A 21,193-nucleotide genomic window follows, 5' to 3' on the forward strand; every position below is an offset into this window, starting at 1 on the left:
TTTACTTTTATTACATTTACTTTTGTTATGTTACCTTAAAACATACTTTGATTTATTTATGTGATTCTTCATAGAGGCATCAAACCAAAATTTTGTACGATAGCCTATTGTTTCTTTAAAGCATAAGTAGACAAAATGTAATTATGTAATTATTGGTATATAAATGTTTGCTTTAAACAATAATAAATGAAATATTTTAAAGCAACTTTTTACATTTTATAAAATTTTCACTTTGATGAGAATGTGTAAAACCTTCTTCTTCCCATCCTTCAGTAGTGTTGTGGTGATGACACCTTCTCCTTTCGGAATTGGGAAAGGAAAGTTCTTCGGAGGGAGCTCGAAGTTGTAAACGCCGTAAATCCCCTACAACGGAAAGATACTTTGTAAAACGTACTATTATATTGATTAAACAGGAAACAAATATTATTATAATTGTATAAAATACAAAATGTATAAATTCATTCGCATAATGAGATACGATAATCAAGCCACAATCAATTTTATTTGTAGCAACGATTAGTATTTTTTTGTTCTGATTAAAGTATAATTTAAACTCTTTTTGACTCCAACATTTGCAACGTCACTTGTTCACACCAAGCAATATATATCAACACTATATATTTTTCTACTTTTGATACATAGAAAAAAAATCGAACTTCGCATAGACCCTATTTGTTGGTTGTGTCGAAACGAAGAGTTAACGCGTTATCTACGTATTATAAGGTTGTTATATGTTTATCGTATTAAAAAGTCGCACTATTAGATAACGAATATACTCAACTCACGGGTGGTATAGGACATGCCAGTTTCCTATGCATGTATTTTGAGAAAACCTCGTTCACCCAATCTGTTTTCAATGCGTCACAAGCCTTTTCTTTCATGTATATATCGGTCCCGTAAAGTTTTCCTTTGTAACTTATGGCCACCTAAAAGAAATAATTAAAATGGATTGTCAGTTTCTCAGCATTTACCTTTTTATAATTATGTACGTATTATATATATTTTTAGAAAAGAATACAGTAAAATATGTAATTATGTGGCGTTATTAAAATACATGTGGCATGTGTTTCAATGCACGATACCAATGCGTTGGAAGAGCCACGTTCAATATTGCTCAGTCACGCTCTGTCGTTTTTAGGTCCGTCGACAGACAATGCAGAACTACGCAGAAAGTATGAATTTTCGACGTATGTCAATGCACGTAATTGTCAATACCTGTAGAAAACAACGGAGCTTCAACGTATTGCGTCGTCGCAACGGAGCACGACTGAGAAATGAGACATGGCTCTTATATGGCGGCGACATAAATAATGTAAATAGTGTGTGAGAATTTTGAGTAATAAGTAGTATAAAATCGTTTGAGTAATTCCGAAAAATTACTTCCTACTCACATAGAATCGTCCTGGAATAAGATCAATATATCCTTCTGTAAATGTCGTACGGGGGACCAAAGAACCACTAAACTTGGCAGCTGACAGGGAACAATAGCATTCAGAATAGGATGACGTCAGGCAGGCGGTTAGTTATCACAGGCGAATTTTCAAAATTGTAAGGTTTATTCAAATCAAATCAAATCAATCAAATCAAATCATTTATTCATATAACAATTTAACAATTGTGTTTGAATACAAATAGAATACAAAATAAAAATTACAAAAAAATATACAATTAAACTTAAAATATCTAACAAAACTTCGATATATGCAATAATTTTTTTATTTGTTGAAGAAATCCTCTATGTCGTAAATGTTTTTGGCAAGTAACATATTTTTCAGTTTGATTTTAAATAAATTAAAACTGATATTTCCTCTAAATTCAACTGGCAGTCTATTAAATAATTTAACCCCTTGATAGTACGGACTATGCCTGACAACATTTAGACTGGGTATTATATTAGAAATGAAGTGTTTTCGTCTGGTTCCTTCACGTACGATTTTTTCTTGTTCCGTTTCTAGTTGAGGTAGCTGTTTTTTAAAATCAGTTAAGACCACAAGCAAATACAGACCAGGTACCGTTAGTATTCCCAACTTTTTAAAATGTGGTTTACAAGAATCTTGTGGTGATATTCGTACCATAGCGCGTATAGCCCGCTTTTGAGATACAAAAGCTCTATTTATATTATAGTCATAGCTTTGTCCCCAGTATTTTATGCTATAGCGAAGCCTGGACTCAACTAACGCAAAATATACCATTTTGAGCTTCTCCATACTAATTTCTTCACGAAGGCTACGTAAAGCAAAAGAGGCTGATGAAAGAGCACTTTCAACTGACGACAACTCTTTCTTCCAATTTAAGAATTCATCAATATACGTGCCCAAAAATTTCACATTGTCCACTAAGTCAATTTGCCTATCATTAAATTTTATGTCTAAATTGGAATTATTTCTACTTGTAGATTTAAATAATATCACTTTGGTTTTACTGTCATTTATCATTAAATTGTTGTTGTCAAACCATACATGAAAAGCTTTTAAAGCCTTGTTTATCTTAATGTTTAAATTATTAATGTCATTATCGTGTATTATAGCATTTGTGCCATCGGCAAAATTAATTATTTCTATGTCAGGTATACATTTATTTATATAGTAGATTAAATCATTAGTAAAAATAATAAATAATATTGGTCCTAGAATAGATCCTTGTGGGACACCCCTTTTAATTACTTCAGTTTTTGATTTGACTGTTCTTTCACGTCCATCTTCTATGTCCTTCATTTCAACAAACTGTTTCCTATTTGTTAGATAAGAACGAAATAGATCTAGTCTCTTTCCTCTTATTCCTAGATGCTCGAGTTTATTTATCAATATCCCATGATCAACTGCATCGAACGCGGAACTAAGATCAAGGAATAAACCAGCCACTTTATTTTTATCATTGAGCCTTTTTGTAACCTCTCCAATCAGGTTATCAATTGCATCCTTAGTACCTTTACCCTGTTGATATCCAAATTGTTTGCTACTGAGAATGTTATGTCGATTTAAATGTGATAGCAATCGCTTTTTCATTACTGTTTCAACAATTTTCGAAATTATGGATAGTAGAGATATAGGCCTGAAATTATTTGGGTCCGTTTTAGATCCTTTCTTGTGAATGGGTATTACCTTGGCAATCTTCAGCTGATCAGGGAAAATACCTTCTACGAAGCATTTGTTTATGAAACGGCTCAAAGGCCCTGCTAAAATATTTATATTATCCTTGATAACTGCGATGGGTATCTCGTCATAATCAGAAGATCTCTTTAATTTCATTTTATCAACAATTTTTTTGATTTCGTAAGGAGTTACGGGCTCCCAAGACGCAGCTCCGGCCACTCTGTCTACAGTCATTATTTGTAACGCTTTATCATTATTATTATTAGAAGGTAACTTACTGTCAGTTTTAAAATTATCAGAAAAGATGTCAACAATATCTTGCATATTATTAATTAAGTCATTATTTATTTTTAGATAAATCTTATTATTTGTTAATTTAGACTGTTTGTTTCTGCTTTTATTTACAGCTTTCCAAATGGCTCTGGTGGAGTCTTCTGCCTTATTAATTTCTTGAGTAATAGCCAATTTACGCGCCTTATTAATGACTCGTCTATATAATTTTATGTACGAACATTTATATTTTTTTATAGATTCATCTGTATCTTCATTTATGGAAGTCAGAAAACGCTTCATTTTACTCGATACCTTTAGACCACGTGTCACCCAGTTTAATCTAGAAGTACTACCAAATTTTATTCGTTGCTTCCCTTTCCTGAACGAATCATTAAATATTTTTTGTAAAGTTTTAAGAAAAGTATTTATCCCTAAAATAGTCCAATCTTGTTCTTCAAGTCTACTTTTAAACTTATTTTTGTTATTTGCGTTAAAAGAGCGACGTTCGGTTATGTAATGAGAATAAGAGCTATTTTTTATTTCTTCTAATTTAATAGTACAAAAAGTTGCCGCATGTCCATCTGCCAGTCCGTTGTGATCTACCATGATGTCAGAGATATATTCCTCGGGCACATTTGTCAAAAAGTTGTCAATGCATGACTCAGCAGAATTTCTTCGGAAGGTCGTGGTGTTTATAATTGGCCTATAGTTGTAGCCTTTTAATAGAGATAAAAAGTTATTGCATTTATCGTCGTCAGCCAATTATTATCACGCTGAGCCCTGAGCTTCGCGGCTCGAGGATAAGAGAGTATACAGGGTTACTGGTATCTAACGCATAACCTTCCAAAAGCGCATAAGGATCATACCTTATGCGCTTTTGGAAGGTATATCTAGTCTACTGACTGACTACATCTGACTACATCTTTTGTTCTACGACTTTTGCCTAAACCTAACAAATACAAATTTTCCTTTTTTTAGTTTTAATGTCGTTTCAGCTACATAACGCTACTGTACTGTCTCGTATTGCTTGGCTATTACATAGAGTTAAGATGTGTAGAATCGCAAATTAGATTGTTTTATTTTTATATGAAAAATTAAAATCATAGAATAAAAGTTGCATGTTTTGATGTTAATATTTGAGTAAATATTCTTTAGGAGGTTTTGCGTTTGATACCAGTAATCCTGTAAAGTATAGATAAAAAACAATGCACTCACTGAAATATTATTTCCCCATTCATGGAAGGTAGTGATAGTTACATTTGACTTGTATAGATCCCCTCTCTTTGCCCTGAAGGTGAAGGCTTGGGGGTTCCCCACATACGCCGGATCGTAGTAGTCTACCAACGCCCTTTCTTGTGATACATGCGCCTAGAAAATTACTAAATGATTTAGGCAACGAAGTCATTTGCTCGACGGCCTCAAAAGGGAAGATCCTCCTGTCAGGCTAGATGTGTCGCCTGGCGAACTGCACAGTTCCGGTAGTGTCATAAGGATTTATACATCCAATCTCTCAAAATTTACAAACAAAAAAACACGCAGTGAACAAAACATGCGGCCGAAATGCTCAAATTTCACCTGCGCGTTCCAGTCTTGTCAGTTCGACTATAGTAGCCATCTGTCCGTAGTATTCGCGTACTATTTGTTGCGACTGTTGTGGCTAACACAGGCGTCTTGCGTTTTGTTGACGCGACGATTCGTCTTTGTACATATTTAATGCCAGCTCCACATTGTTGCCGAACTCAGAAACATGCCGAAGCGAATGCGTAGTTACGTAGTTAGTATGAGTGCTATTATTTACCGCAATGAAAAACCAGCAATGTATACCGAATCCGTCAAAGTTCGGCGAACTGTTTGGGGACAGTGGCCGGCATAAAGTCGCCATACTATTGCCGAACTAGGACAGTTGCCGTCCCTAATGCATGAACATTGCATAGTTACGTACAATGTCTTGTCACGGTCGCCAAAAAATTCTAGTAGGCGATTAAAAGGACGAGAATAAAAGAAATTTTAGGAAATATAAAGGTTTACTTAGCAAAGTATACAAAAAAACATTGGAAATAGTAATGCTTAATTAATTACGAGCTATGTACGCGCGTGGCCTATTGCAAAAAACAATTTTAAAAAACTTACTGATCCCAATGCTTTGTATTGATGAAAAACATATGAGAAACATAAAAAGCTGAGAATGTATGTTGTCATGTTTATTTATCTGTATATGTGTGACCTGCGCGTGCGTACCTCTTAAACTCAATTACACAATGCGAGCCCAGAGTATTAAAACTTTAATAACTATAATTTGTCACACGGAAAAGAGTTATATGTCCAAATAATACTTAATTTTATTAGTTTTGGTTAAATTACTCTTTATTAACATTTGGTTTTGAAATTATTTAATTATTATTACTGTACATTTCCGCCCTAACGACTGTGTAATTTACGACTTCCTTTAGGTTTCCCCCTTTTTATTATCAACACAGTGTGACTAGCAAACTAGACAGCGCTGGATAAAGATACTCGTATTAATCATAAACAAAGCTTTTTAAAGTTTGGTTCCCGCCCTAAAATATGCCCAGTCCATATCCATATGAGGCGACTAGGGTAACATGGCCTTAACAGCTGCTGATAATGATATAAGCTAGCAATAATAGCATTCCCAAGGAGTGATAGGGGTGATTAACGTCTCTTCTCAAAAACACAAATCTTCAAGAACTTTACGGTGACCCAGGGCTTCGCTATCACAGCCTCGGATGCAAACGGGAACACGCAGAGATGAAAGAATATAGTGAAGTATCTCATACATCATACTTATTTGGAGAGAGCATTCATTAGCATTTTGCGCGTAATTACTATGGAAACGTACTTCACATTCGCCTTTTTCTTATTTTTTGACGTGACAACGTCTTAAATTAGGTTGCGGCTGGGAGTCACTTATGAAAAAGTGTAACGCCCGGTAACGTTATGATGAGTCACTGAACGAGAGAGAGGCCCGCCGAATGCCTTGCGTCTCTCTCCCACTCAACTATGATCGGTCTGCCGCGCGCGTAAAAAGACGTTGTCACGTAAAATCTTCGCCCGTAAAACCGACTTTACAGGCAACCATTTTTTATACAATTTTTTTATTTAACCTAAATTGTCCCATGTTGTCCCACGCTCTTACCCAATTACATAACTACATCTATCTCTATTCAAAACGACAGTGTGGACCAAGCTCGCTGGAGGGCTTGAGATCATCGCTACGTCTCTTCCTCATCTGAGACGTCAACCATCTTATATAATACTATAGCGACTCGTCTCGGCTTCGTTCGGGTAAAACCGGGTGAAAAGGTAAAAACTGGATAGAGGTTAAACTCTCTATCTGTTCCTACGTTAAAACTACGCAACGGAATTTGATGCGAGTGTTTTAAATAGACAGTGTTATTCCTGAGGAAGGTTTAGGTGTATAACTTATTGTGGTTTAACCCGAGCAAGGTCAAGATGGATTGTTAGTTATAATCTACAATCACGAGGAAACAAGAAAAAATATTATAAACATGTTTGCTATTAATTAATCGTAATGTAATTAGTGAAAAGTACTGTAAATTCCGAGTACGAGTCACAAATCACAAATAATAACTCTTGATTCTTAGAAATCAGTTTTCTGTAAAAAAAATAAAGGTATTAAAAAAAACACACAACGGTCGGTTGAATTAAAAAAAAAAAAACATTTTAGATCATTATATCCTTGTATACTGACTCAGATTGACTGAGCATTCATTTGCGTTAATACGTAGAATGAATTCTAAGCGATTATTAAGTGAGTATTTGTGGTAAAGACGTCAACCCTTTTTGCCTCGGAATGGAAATCAAAATAACTGGTTGAACCAGGATGTTTTGCCTGCAGTCTTGAAGTAGAATCCTTTTTGCGAAGTTGTGTTTGATTTTCAAGTATGTGCAATTTAAAATCAAGGTTAGACGGAAAAGTAGCAGTTGTGACTGGAGGCAGTTCAGGAATAGGATACGAAGCTGCAAAGGAACTCGCAAAATATGGTGCGAAAGTCGTCATAGCAAGCAGAAACGAAACAAAATTAAGGACAGCTAAAGAAAATATAATTAATTCAACAGGTAATAAAGATGTGATGTATAAAATTCTTGATTTGGGATCACTAGAATCAGTGAGACAATTTGCAAGTGAATTATATCTGGAAGATAAAATTGATGTTTTAATAAACAATGCGGGAGCGGTTGGCTTGCCTGATCGATTGACTCTTGATGGTTTAAATCTAACAATGCAAGTGAACTATTTCGGAGTATTTCTTCTCACATATTTATTGGTGCCTATGCTGAAGATGTCTTCGCCTAGCAGAGTTATTATAGGAACAGCAACGTCAATGTATTTGGGGGAAATTAATTTTGATTACTGGAGGAATACTACAGGCAGATATAATTTGGTAACATCTCTAGGAAGCTCTAAGCTGGCAGATGCGTTATTCATGGTGGAACTACATGAGCGAGTGTGGGATAGTGGCATTAATATTAATGGTTTTGATCCTTTTCTTGTAAGAGACACTGATATATTTGGAAATCTTGATAATTTTACAAGTGTAGTATCCCAGTTTCTCGTCAACATGATTGGTCGAGAGAAGACTAATGTGGGCGCCGAGCTGGCGTACTTGGCCGCAAGTCCTGACGTAGAAGATGTCAGTGGGAAATACTTTAAATTTTGTACGGTTTGGTACAATCACTGGTTGGTAAATGATAAGGAATTGAGGAGAAACATTTGGGATAAAACTAAAGAAATTGTGAAGATAACCGCGGTTGAAGAGTGGGATTAGTCTATATTTTAGGTTATGTATTCTTTGTTATTTGTTTTGTTTGGTCGCATTATAATGTTATATAAATTTCACGATATCTTTTGTGATTTTAACATAGACAATCAAGGTGAATAAAAAAAAGATACATTGTCCATGAGTCAGAAAATGTTTAATATACCCCGAAGATTTTACATACATTAATCCTTTTCGAAACGCGTATCATTGTGAACGAATGAAGATGCAACTATTATGCGAATTCTAGTTTAAATGACCGAACACGTAGCAACATAACTTACCACTCCCGTAAAATAAAGAAAAAGAAATAAAGACGCCTTTCTATAACTAAATGTGATGAATCATAAATCTTAATTGATGTATTTAACTATTTACTAAAATATGATGATCAGAATGATTGGCACATTGACGAAAAAGACAAGTGTAAACCACTCCATTAATTGTACCCAAAGATTCGCTGTGTGTTACATTCCATATAATATATTGCCATCTCCACACTGTCGCCGATCTCAAACACATACAAGCCGACGCAAATGCGTAAACATTGTATAGTTCGTATGAGTGCTTTTATTTACCGGAATGAAAATCAGCCAAAATTTGACACTGTTCGACGACATTGTGGATCCGCATCGCTCTGTCTTAACTGTTTTCTAGCATCAACTTGTACAATCACACGCCCCACTTCACAGTATTGTGGTCAGGACAATGTTAACTGCTACATTTTGCAACCTTAGACTAGAAGCAAAGTGCAACTGTCTCACTATTAACTACTGATCATTGTAAGAAAATTAAATTCAGTTCATATTAAATTCCTATGATTTGGTAAGTGGCCAAGGATGGTAAAGTCATTTTCAATTTATTTCGTTTGTTAATTGACAAGGATTCTCTCCATTAATTGATTTAAATATTATATTGGTTTTAATAAGAACTCTCTCTTCTGAATGCTTTCCGATTGATTCTTCAGCATGTCATGCAATATCTAGGATTTCCATTTTTTGTATAATTTCTACGATCGTTAGCAATTTGAGTTATCAGATCATTAGTACGCATACCCTACCGTTAACAACATTATAAAGAAAATAATCTTATAAATAAAAAGTAATGAAATCCAGTAGGTATATCTGGTTATTCACCTCGAAACATGTCGTTTTATTTAAATACTCCGTCAACAAAGGTTGTGTATAATACCAATATTATTGTAACTGCAGTTACGATAGGACGTTTCCTAAGGCTGTCTTGTTATACTAGTTCTGAGTTGTTTCCAAAGGCTTACAAAAAAATAGCATTCTAAAATTAACTTTGCGGCACTTTTGATTAATTGCAAGTTACTTAATCTATCAATTAAATTACAAGAAGTAGTGATTTGTTTCATCACAATTTATATACTTAATCAATAAATAAAGTAGGTTGGTCATATTTGTAATATTTTTCATCATTTATGTTTACATTCATACTGAAACTAGACTTAAAACAATTAATATTTTATCCAAAATATTTAACGTTTTAAAACGAGCAATACTGTCTTTTATATATTGTATATATATCTTTTATATTTTGTATAACGCAGTCAATATGGTGATACGTGATGAATTTTACAAGTGTGAAACTGATGTGACAGTAAAAGGAAAAGTCGCTATTGTCACTGGCGCTACGTCTGGAACTGGACTGGAAGTGGCGAAAAATCTGGTCAAACGGGGAGCCAAGGTTATCATCACTGAACGAGACTCTAAAAGACTGCAGGAGGCCGGAAAGACTATTAGAGAGACTACTAGAAATGGAGAGGTTGTTATGAGGATTATGGACTTTGGAAGGTTAGAATGTTTTGATACATTTTAAGCGACAAATAACGTACTAAATATTAGTACGTCCTTAATAAAGTTTAATTTTACTATCTAAATTAGTACTGATATTGAAAGACCCAAAAAAAATTACATCGTCAAATTATTACATATATTTTTTTTGTTATAAAGTTATTCGTATTACATATTATTATTTTACCACATCGAGCTGATGATGCAGCCAACCAATTGTCAATATAAAATAAAGAAAATAATCTAGACTAGACATTCAATCTCAGATTCAAATTCAAATCATTTATTTAGAAATTAGACCTTCACAGGCACTTTATCTCGTCAATTTTTATATTTATAGTTATTTCTCACAAGCTACAAACTACTGGCATTTCGGAACGATCACTGCTGAGAAGAAATGCTGAAAGAAACTCATTTGAATAGTGTTGGTCCCTATCATGCCAGTAGGGCTTACCATTATTGTTTCTTACAATGTTTTTTTCTAATAATAAAACCAGACAGATAACCATTTATAATAGAATTTCCGAGAATACTTACATCTTGTAACATGAAATACTTTCAAGAAACAATTAAAATGTCATCAATTTTACAGATTGGCAACAGTAAGAGACTTCGCTAGAAAAACAGTTGCTACAGAGCCCAGAGTAGACATACTCATTAATAACATCGGGGCTATAGGACTGCCTGACACCTTGACACAAGATAACCTTCACATGATGATGCAAGTCAACTACTATGGCACTTTCCTCCAGACATATCTTCTATTACCTTTACTAAAATCATCGGCACCCAGCAGGATAATCAACATATCTTCTTTAGCCCTGATTTTAGGTATTATAGACCTAAAACATATGAATGACATTGGAAGATATTCCAATTTCGGGTATTACTGCAATGCAAAACTAGCCGAAGTACTATTCACTGTGGAATTGGATAAACAAATGAAAGGGACTGGTGTTAGTGCATACAGCATGGATCCTGGATTGGGCAAATCGAATTTTTTCAGAAATTTAGACAATGAGACGGTGAAAGCTGTTTTAAATAAAGGGTTACAAATATTTGGTTTGCCTTTAGAAAGAGTGGCTACTTTGCCCGTGTATTTAGCCGTGGATCCAAGAGTGGCGAATTTCAGTGGGAAACTCTTTAGGTATTGCGAAACTTTTTACAGCAGTTGGTTCGCTGACGATGAAAACCTGACTCGGAATCTTTGGGATGAATCAAAAAGACTGTTGAATTTAACAGGTACTGTAGATTTTAATACTTAGATTTTTTGTAATCGAATTTTTATTCGAGATTTAAAACTATTATATATTTAAATACGTATTCTATTCTATTACAAGACAAGAAATTAATCAAAGCGATTTGCCTATTTTTTATGTATAAAGATGAAAGAATCGAATTAAAATACATTTAGTATACAAATTTAATAAAGGGGTATGAGTTTTATTTTTGAAATTAACTCAAAAATTCAGATTTCGTTGTAACATATGGTATTATTGGCAGACAGATATACTAAATCTTCAGAAGGCTATATAGACTCAATTAGTTGTGGATGAAATCGCGGGCTGTCGTTAGATATAATTATACTAGCTACGCCCCGAGGTTTCGCTGTCATATCCTAAAAAGAAGATAAGTAGAAAATAAACTTCCTAAAAAAAAGACTGTGGCCGTAGAGTATTATCTATTTATTAGGGACAGTGGTTATTTATACAAGCCTTCGGTAAAAAGTATTAATTAACCTCGAGCTAACTGGAATGAAGAAACTTTTGTAAACCATTCATCCACGTAAAGTTTACCTTGACCATTAAAACAACTTTGTTACATATGAGGAATGTCGCATACTTTCGCATGATAATGTAAATTATATATTTAACTGAACAGACCGACAAGAATATCGTGCTCGGTGATCAAAATGGAAAACTTTCAATATCATTTGAAATTTATCAGGCAACTGTAACTCTTACCAATTATTTGTCAGATTTTATGTGTGTTCTTAAAATTATACTGGCATGCATTTTTTGACGACATGATGCACTTTTTGATTAAATAAAGGCTTTAATAACGTAGGCTCTGATCATGTTGGAGGTGTAAGTTATAAACAATAAAAATATGAGTAAAAATTTTGAATATGATACAAAGTCGAGAAGAAAAATAAGTAAAGCGAACTCCGATTCTTTACGACTGAGAAAATAACCGGAAAAATGATCACATTGAAGAGAGAAAGCGTCCACATATTCTATATTGCATGTATTTTTTTTTTTGTTGTAGTTTAGTTTATCTCAAAAGTTTTGCATATAACTTATATGTACCTATAGAAAAAACGCACCAAGGGACAAGAAAACCGCTTATGTTTACCACTTAAAGCCTATAAGTTACTGTGTCAAAAGGATTTTGTGGTCTCTGTGAAAGTACACTTTCCGAAGACTTTCTTTAAATTTCTATTTTCTCCACATAATATTACTATGCAATGTATAATTTGCTTAAGTTCACATTTCTTCAAAAAAGTTACTCTTGATTTTACATCTACAAAGTAGTTCTTGATGTTAAGTCATTGTTAGGCTAATTGTTCTTCCTCATAATGAATTTTGTTTTATTTATTTTACTAGTTTTTGCCCGCGGCTTCGCCCACGTGAATTTCATAGCAAAATCTCAGTTATTTTTTTATCGCGTACCTACTCTGTAAGACTGGTAAACATATATGATTCAAATTCGCATTTTTTCTCATCTTTAGTTCAATTTTCTGTTTCCCGAGTGTCTGCGTGTCTCGTCCCGCAAACTTGTCCAATCCCGCTTCCTGCTATGTAATGTAAAGTAGATATCCCGTTCCCTGTCCTACATGTTGTGCCATCATGTTTTTGGCAATGTGTCCCGTCCTGTTTCGCACTACGTGTCTCCTTCCCATTTCCCGCTCCTACTCTCACTCCCGCTTTCTGCAACGCGTGCCGTCCCATTTTCATGCCGTTTGACATCCCGGTTTTTTATTAACCACAAACGTAAATTAAACATTTTTTGTATTTACTATTACTGTTATTTACTACAAAAAGTAAGTGTGCCAATTTTCAGCTTTTTATCTTGAAAATTGTATTAAGTCCCATACAATCTTTCACCCCCCTTATGAAGGGGTTGAGAGTCAATTTACAGAAAAATCTGAAACACGTATTCATTACTTTGTTGTAAACAAATTTTCAAGTCACTAACTTCAACGGTGTAGAACTTTCATATTTACACCAGTTTTTCACCCCTTTCAGCCCCTTCGGAGTAGAATTTGCAAAAATCCTCTCTTGGTGCTCACCTACACTCACCTACATGCCAAATTTCAGCTTCCCGCCCAGCAGTTTTAAGGGTGTATGTTGTCTGTCAGTCAGTCAGTAAGTCACGGAGTTTTATACTGATATATTGATATATACTGCGCCCATTATATCTATATCAGACTTTAAACGATAAAAACAATTTGTTTATATTCTGTTTACACCTTTCTACAAAATTTTAAAGTATATCGGCTCCGTGGATTGTTATTTTAATTTTCCTACAGGACCCTCCTCATTTTCCGGGATGAAATGTCTATAAGATGTTAACCCGGGTTTCTGAAGTATTTTTGATTCATAATTAGTTTTTCAATTATCCTACGGGAACCTGACCATTTACCGGGATGAAATGTATCTAAGATGTTAACACGGTATATAAGGTACCTACATACCAAATTTCAAGCAAATCGGTCCATTACATTTCGAGTGATGCGCGGTCAGACAGACAGACAGACAGACAAAAATTTCCAAAACTATATTTTCGTCATCTATATCAGTAACTAAGTATATTCCATGAAGAATTTAAAAAAAATATCCAATGTACAAATTTGGCCTTTCTTCAATTTTATTACCTATATGTGTTGATGACGATTATGTTGTAGGTACTTAAAAAAACATATCTAAAAAAATTATATAACAGATTTATTTATTTATTTTATTTTATTTTATTTTATTCGGAGAACATACAGTCTTAAATAACAATGCAATTTCTAACTTAGAGTCTATAGACCATTTACATATTCTCGCATGTAAAATGCTAAGAAGCTTGTCTGTTTAAAGAGAAGTAAGAAAAATAACAAATAATTGAATAATTCTTAAAGTTAACACAAAATAACAGTAAGAGCGAAAAAGATTCCAACTCAACTTCAAGTTTGAGAGTCATTAAACCAAGCCCCGGAAACCGTTTTTATAAATTTATTTGGGTTTGAGTTAAACAAATCGAAGATGATCAAATGAATCGAAGATGAACAAATGAAAGATACCAAAGAAAGTTTCTAGGCGATCAATTAGGTTTTTTATTACACAAAATTGCTTGATTTTTATACCAATAATAATATAATTGATATTAATACAGTATATACAATACATTTTATACATCGAAAATCCATCAACGTTATAATTTATCTTATGTAATGTGATTCTTAGTTAAGAGTGCCATAATAATAATCAGTTGTGCCAAGTGTAAATAGGGATGTGAAAAACATATCGATAATATATTAGTAGACAGTAGTATTATTCAAGAGATTGAGCATTTTCTCTAGAACACAGAACTAGAATTTGTGTAATTTATTTCAATTAAATTGTTTTAGGTATGAACAAGAATGTGCAATCAAATTATTATTTATTGGTATAAATGTACCTAGTCAATCAATATTCGTAATTGAAATCTTGTCATATTATTTATAAGATAGATAGATATATAGATAAACTCTTTATTGCACCATTCACAAAGACTTATCGCTAATGCAATTTCTTCCTACTTCCTACCTTAGGATGGAAAGAAACACCTACGTACTTCTATTTTATATTCACTACATAGTTTAAAACAAAGTCGCCTCTCGCTGTCTGTCCCTATGTATGCTTAAATCTATAAAACTACTCAACGGATTTTCATGCGTCTTTTTTTAAATAGATAGTTATTCCTGAAGAAGGTTTATGAATATAATTTATAATGGTATTACAAGGGAGAAACCGGGCGGAGCCGCTAGTCTACTATATATTTGAACGTGTCGTGATCATTTCTAGAATATTTATATTTGTCAAGATGTATACTAATAAAAAAATCTTTATAGAATTACGTAAATCGTGTTTCAATCGAGATAAGTGACTTTTATCGATGTTTTCCCATCACTATTCCTTTGCAGGTCATTGGAAAGTACGCAGCGCACCAAAGGTTGTGGCATCGTCGCTGTAACGAGCAAATTTATCTATCGACATACTGTACAGTCGATAGCACAACCAGTCCAAATTGCGACGCCACTATCCATATATTACACAAAGATCCATATATTATATAATTCTTCATTTGTAGTTGATTTTACTTCAAGACAACTTTTTGTACCGTGCCGACCACACTGTCATATTAACATACTTATTTTAATAAGTACAGTCGGCTGCAAAATTCCATGGAATAAGGTTCAAAAGTATGACTGAACTTTTGCAGCTGACTGTGCATCAGCTTGCTCTTGTCGTTATGCAGAATACCTATAATGTTGCTTGTGGTCCCGCACTAAAAGAGAACCACTCCAAAATTCCTGTGGATGTTGTACAAGGCGACTACGGGACTAAAAACCTTAGCAGCTGATAAGGAACAACAGCATGTCCAAGGAGGTTGGACGTTAGGTTAGAGTCGAAACCTTAAACATTTTGGGATCCTGATCTTCGCCGCGTCACAGCCCTGAATGCATCTGAGAACACGCGAGGATGAAAGTAAAGATTAAATTTAATACCACAAACGCAAAAAAATCTGAGCAATGATAACAAGAGTGGTTTTGCTTTGTCAATTTCACTATAAATAATAAATCTAACGCTACCTGCAGTGAGTTGTCTTCACGTGACCTAGTGGTCTGTGAACTGTGTGACTACCGTGAGTAGGGATCGTATTATTCATAAGGACGAGTAGGATTCAAATTTAGAATTGCAGGCATTTAACCCTTCGATCCTGAAATTAATAAAACAATTGAACAACAATAAGACCGCAATCCTATCGGGGCGCGCGGCAACTAAAAGGTTAACAGATTTATGTAATTTTCTTGATATGTATAAATTAAATAAAAATCTGTCTATATTAAACAATACCTTTCGCTTATAAAACCTAAAATACTAATTCAAGTAGCTCTATGTCGTAAATCATTGAATCTGTTGTCAAGCAATCGTATCAGATTGTCATTCACATTATGTAATGTTACGTAATTCAAATTCAAATTAAAACGTATTCATATTGACAAAATAATAAGAATGAATGCTTCAAGATACACAAAGGTCATTATGTGTACCTCTATTTTTTTTATAGGATAGTACGTAAACGAGCATGTGGGTTGGCTGATGATAAGCAAACACCGCAGTCCATGAACACCAGTAACCTTATGAGAGGCACTGATCATTGCCTTGAGGCTTAGGGTCTTTTGCCACACCATACTGAAATTACATATCGACTCTCACCCTTTAAAACAGAACACAACAATGCAAGCACTGATTATTTATTATTTAGGTAACCATGACTCATATCTATTAGTAACACTAAAAGTTAAAATTAAAAATAAATACTAAATCAATTTAAATAAAAATTTGACACTAAATCGCCGTCGTCGTGCGGTAAAGTTCCCAGAAGGCTGGCGACATTTCCTCTTTGTATGGCCAAACTCAAACGTTGGCCAAAATAGTCACCAGACCTTGGGCCCCCAGAGACACGACCAGGCGTACGGCAAGCACTTATGTTTGGCGGCAGAGTGAGGTACGATGTAAACGACTTTTGTTATAAGGTCTACCTCTGATAAAGTATAAAAATTGTTTGTGAATATGTGTAAGATCACCAGGATAGGCAGTGCGAATTAATACCAAAAGGAGAAGTGATTTGAGGCATGGATCCAGGTCGCGGCAGATTCTATAATCATAGCCGAATTTTCAAAACATTAATGACTCCATAATTAGAGTATCAGGAACACAGGGAGTCCGAGATAAAGGATTTATGCCTCAATCCCTTATCTCGAAAATCCAATGGGTTTTGGAATCACGGAGCATGAAAAGTTATTGAAAAACAAAACCATATTCTCATCTGTGGGCGAAGTGCGTGTTAGCATTTCACTTCTCACCGCCGAATCAATTCGAAGTGAGACGCAGCGAACCAATCACGTTGCGCCATTGTGACGCAACGTCAACCACACTGCAATGTCATTGGTTCGCTGCGCTTCGAATCGGTCCGATGGTGAGAAGTGGAATGCCAGCCCGCACTAACACATCTGTAGTTGAAATAGCATCACTGTCGAAATGCACCTCAATTTATACTCGTTCGACCGAGTGACCCCAAGAACAAAACGAGAGGTTCTGACGAGCAATAGAAGGTCGCATCATATATCACAAAATTTAGCGCTTGGTGCAAGCGAGCAGCGGGAAATACATTCACTAATTAACATACATAGTTTGTAAACAGCAGTTTTATGAAAATCTTTTTTTTTTTTTTTTATATGTGTAAATTTTGTATAAATTATTACTCGGATCACAATCATAACCTGTTTTGATATACCTTTTGACTATGTACATTATGTACTTTTATATATTATTAGAAAGAAAAAAAAACATTGTAAGAAACAATAATGGTAAGCCGATCTGGCATGATAGGGACCAACACTGTTCAAATTACTTTCTTTCGGCATTTCTTCTCAGCAGTGGTCGTTCCGAAATGCCAGTACTTTGTAGCTTGTGAGAAATAACTATAAATATAAAGATTGACGAGAAAAAGTGCCTGTAAAGGTCTAATTTCTTAATAAATGATTTTAATTTGATTTTGAATTTGAATACAACATTCAACGTAAAAATTTGCAAGGAAGTGGCATCTCCCTGGTGATAGCACCCATAAAAAGCACCTGTGATATATATACTATTTTTATGAAATGTAAGATTTATAATCTGTTCACTAAATAACTAGTTATTTGACTAGTAATGGCATTTTGAAAATAAGTATTTCTTAAGTTACATTCTTCAGAAATATGTATGCTTTCACTGCAATAAGACTTGAAATCCCCTACGACATAAGCTATTAACTTGTCTCACACATAATATTATTCGCCTGTCAATCATTCTCAAATTGAAATAGCGTTCACGAACTATAGAAATAATATTTATAGGTAATTTTAATTTACGTGTTACGACTTCTGACTTTATATTCTTTATTTTAATATTAATATTAATTTATTTTCTAAATGTTTAAATTCGAATGCAAACATTTGACAGAATATTTACTACCAAACAGGCACTGTTTTAAGTGGTCACCACACCCTATCAACGCCTGCACACCAGGGGTGTCACACGTCCGTTGCCTACTTTGTGACTATGATTCACGACAGACGTGTAGTCACATCACTAATACATGGATAAGTAACCTAGAAAAGTACTATACAAGAGTACTATTTATATATATATATATATATATATATATATATATATATATATATATATATATATATATATATATATATATATATATAAATATATATGTCGATTATTATCTATATAAAACAATTTCCGATTTGCATAATATAAGATGCATGTCATTTATGTGCCATATTCATTCATATCATACATTTTTATTGCATAAGTATCTTGTTCATGATAAATATCTAAGTTAGCAGATATTGCATAAACATTTTAAAATATTTATCATCTAAAACCAATATAATGTTTAGCTTTACCTCACGCCAGGCGCATCTTAGCTCAAGAAAGACTTCTTCCTATCGAGTAGAAATGGCTATTCAGACGGTGTTCGTCCAGTATGCAGGCACACTGATCGCTCAGTCGTTGGCCTCATTCCAGTCCTCCAGCAGGACGTGGGGCGTTAGGACAGGATATCTGGTGAACCATTGATTCTTGCTGGAGTTACCCAATTGACGGCCACGTTTTACGTTGACCAGAAAATTACGCAGAGACCGTTCCTACCTGGACCTGGTAGACCCAAGAAGTGCTGGCCTTATGTCGTCAAGAATAATATACTTACCTCTGATAGCTAATGCCGATGACCGTGCGAAGTGGAGACGAAAAAGCGGGAAAGCGGGTCGCTCCATGTATGAGGAGGGATCCGCGAGAAAGAAAAAACTCCACTAGGTTTTCACTTAGAGTCAGTTACACCGACAACTTTCACGTTGACTGTAACCTGCGCGCCGCTGACGTACGCTGACTATATAAAATAGCGTAATTTCGCGTTTTCTTCGCACGTTAAAGTTGACGATGCAACCCAACCTTAAAATGATATGCATCTTCATAAACCTGCCAAAAAGACTGTCACCACATTCTATTTGTCCAACCCACGCCGAAATCAATTTTCATAAACAAGTAAAGTGCTGATAAACATGGTGTTAATAACTTAAAATAACTACTTGCATCACTGTTTCAACAGTTCGTAGAAAACAATTTGAACATCAGTGGCCCTTCACTTTTCTGTCAAATGTTGACGACGTCATGTAAATGTGCATTATCAGAGATTGCGATCAGACAAGCAAACTTGGCCGGATTAACTAATATTGGGGCCCTTATAGCGCGGCCCCTCCTCCTATATTTTAGCTCAATGACGAATCAACACAGAATTATGATTGAATTCGTCGAACCTCGACGCACGTCTGTAACATACATTTTTGTTTCGAAGACAATTATGGTATATTCAATGGAAAGGACGTTACTCGGAGGGCAAAGTGTGGGTTTGCACTTCACATTTCACTATCGAGTCGATTCGCAGTGAGACATAGTGAACCAATCGCACTGCAGTGCTATTGTCATTGCGTCACAACGGCTCGCTAGTAATTAGTTAGCTCCGTTTCACTGCGAATCGACTCGATAGTGAGATGTGAATAGCAAAGCACACAGACCTCTTTTGCAATGAAGATCATCAACTCTTTTCAAATCGATGTGAGCGAGAATTTCACATGCTCCCGGCATAATTGCTGTAGGCGTTGACACCGTGTGATTTTAGTGGGTTCGAATCCCACGTTCGACCTCCCGGATGCCGGATGGATGAGAAGAGGGTCTTTCCAAACGAAACAAGTTGGTATATGAGTGTAGTAATTACATTATCCATAAATATCGCTTAGCAAAAATGGCGATTACGAGGTTGTTGAAACGTCAGCGTCTACGTCTAATTTATCTCGACAATCCGCGATCCGCGCAAAACATTTAATATGTTAATATGTAGTTGTGTTATTCTTGAGCGGGATCAGATGGCACAAAGTTTAATTATAGGTTTATACCTGTAATTAAACTCTTCAAATTTAGCTGTAGCTAAGTAAACTCTTCAAATTTTTTATTACATTCTATACTAATATTATAAAGAGGTAAGCGTTTGTGAGTTTGTACGTTTGAGGCGGGTAATCTCCGAAACGACCTAACCGATTTCAAAAATGATTTCACCATTAGAAAGGTACATTATCCATGATTGATATAAGGTATATTTTATCTCAAAATTCCCACGGGAGCCAAGCCACGGGCAACATCTAGTCCTAACATAAAATTGTAAAAATAAATATATCGAGAGTGATCGACTTAAAAGGATATCAGTTCATTAGAACATCACCCAAGGCAACCTCTCACTGCTAATATAAACACTAGATTCACGCTCCAACTGTAATCGACCTTTACGAACTGGTCCTTCACACAGTCTTGATTTATTATGGTTAAGATGGTACTTAGATACAATGTAAGGTTAAACCAAAAACACGATGAATGAAGTCATACGTTAAATTGAACACAAATTTTTGCTCTCCGTGGCGTAGTAGTGATCACGTTCTCACGCTATCTGACGGTCCCGGATTCGATTCCCAGCATGGGCAAATATTTGTAGTTGTCATCACTTATATTTGTCTGCGGTTTTGTGTTCATGTCCGTTGGACATGCGATACTAGTTTATTTATTTACTACCTAGCTTTTGTCGGCGGCTTCACCCGCGTTTATCCCTTCTCGTGTTCGCTCATAACTTATTGTCAATATTTCGGGTTCTAAGCAAGCTATTTAAGAAAGACCATCTGTTATACGACTTCGAAAACCGCATCAAATTCCATCAAGTAGTTGTTGCGTGATGCGCGACCAAACACAAACAGACAAACATTCTAAAAAAATGTTTTGGCTTCTATTAGTCATGTCTATCAGTTTTCTTTTTTCTATTAGAAATTCCTGTAGCATTTGGTCAAAAAGTCTGATAGCCAATG

The 21,193-nt window shown here is 34.8% G+C and overlaps 3 protein-coding genes across 4 annotated transcripts; 2 read left to right on the forward strand and 1 right to left on the reverse strand.

The window, feature by feature from the left end:
- Positions 1 to 180: 180 nt before the first annotated feature.
- On the reverse strand, positions 181 to 5,700 carry LOC128676119 (uncharacterized). The gene is made up of 4 exons (XM_053756064.1): positions 5,496 to 5,700; positions 4,581 to 4,733; positions 786 to 926; positions 181 to 363 (listed from the first exon to the last, which is right to left on the reverse strand). Exons 1-4 carry the CDS (start codon positions 5,562 to 5,564, stop codon positions 217 to 219), a joined length of 510 nt encoding a protein of 169 aa, XP_053612039.1. The 5' UTR covers positions 5,565 to 5,700; the 3' UTR covers positions 181 to 216.
- Positions 5,701 to 7,291: 1,591 nt separating this feature from the next.
- Positions 7,292 to 8,482, forward strand: LOC128676048 (retinol dehydrogenase 13-like). The gene has a single exon (XM_053755951.2). It carries the CDS (start codon positions 7,292 to 7,294, stop codon positions 8,174 to 8,176), a length of 885 nt encoding a protein of 294 aa, XP_053611926.1. The 3' UTR covers positions 8,177 to 8,482.
- Positions 8,483 to 8,905: 423 nt separating this feature from the next.
- Positions 8,906 to 13,995, forward strand: LOC128676047 (retinol dehydrogenase 13-like). 2 transcript variants are annotated; one of them, XM_053755950.2, is made up of 3 exons: positions 8,906 to 8,992; positions 9,738 to 9,981; positions 10,574 to 13,995. In XM_053755950.2, exons 2-3 carry the CDS (start codon positions 9,743 to 9,745, stop codon positions 11,244 to 11,246), a joined length of 912 nt encoding a protein of 303 aa, XP_053611925.1. In that variant the 5' UTR covers positions 8,906 to 8,992; positions 9,738 to 9,742; the 3' UTR covers positions 11,247 to 13,995. The 2 variants fall into 2 exon arrangements, with proteins under 2 accessions (XP_053611925.1, XP_053611923.1); XM_053755948.2 differs by lacking the exon at positions 8,906 to 8,992 and adding an exon at positions 9,435 to 9,572.
- The last annotated feature ends 7,198 nt before the right edge of the window (positions 13,996 to 21,193 follow it).

This window comes from Plodia interpunctella, chromosome 15, assembly GCF_027563975.2.
Source record: "Plodia interpunctella isolate USDA-ARS_2022_Savannah chromosome 15, ilPloInte3.2, whole genome shotgun sequence".
Taxonomy (NCBI): domain Eukaryota; kingdom Metazoa; phylum Arthropoda; class Insecta; order Lepidoptera; family Pyralidae; genus Plodia; species Plodia interpunctella.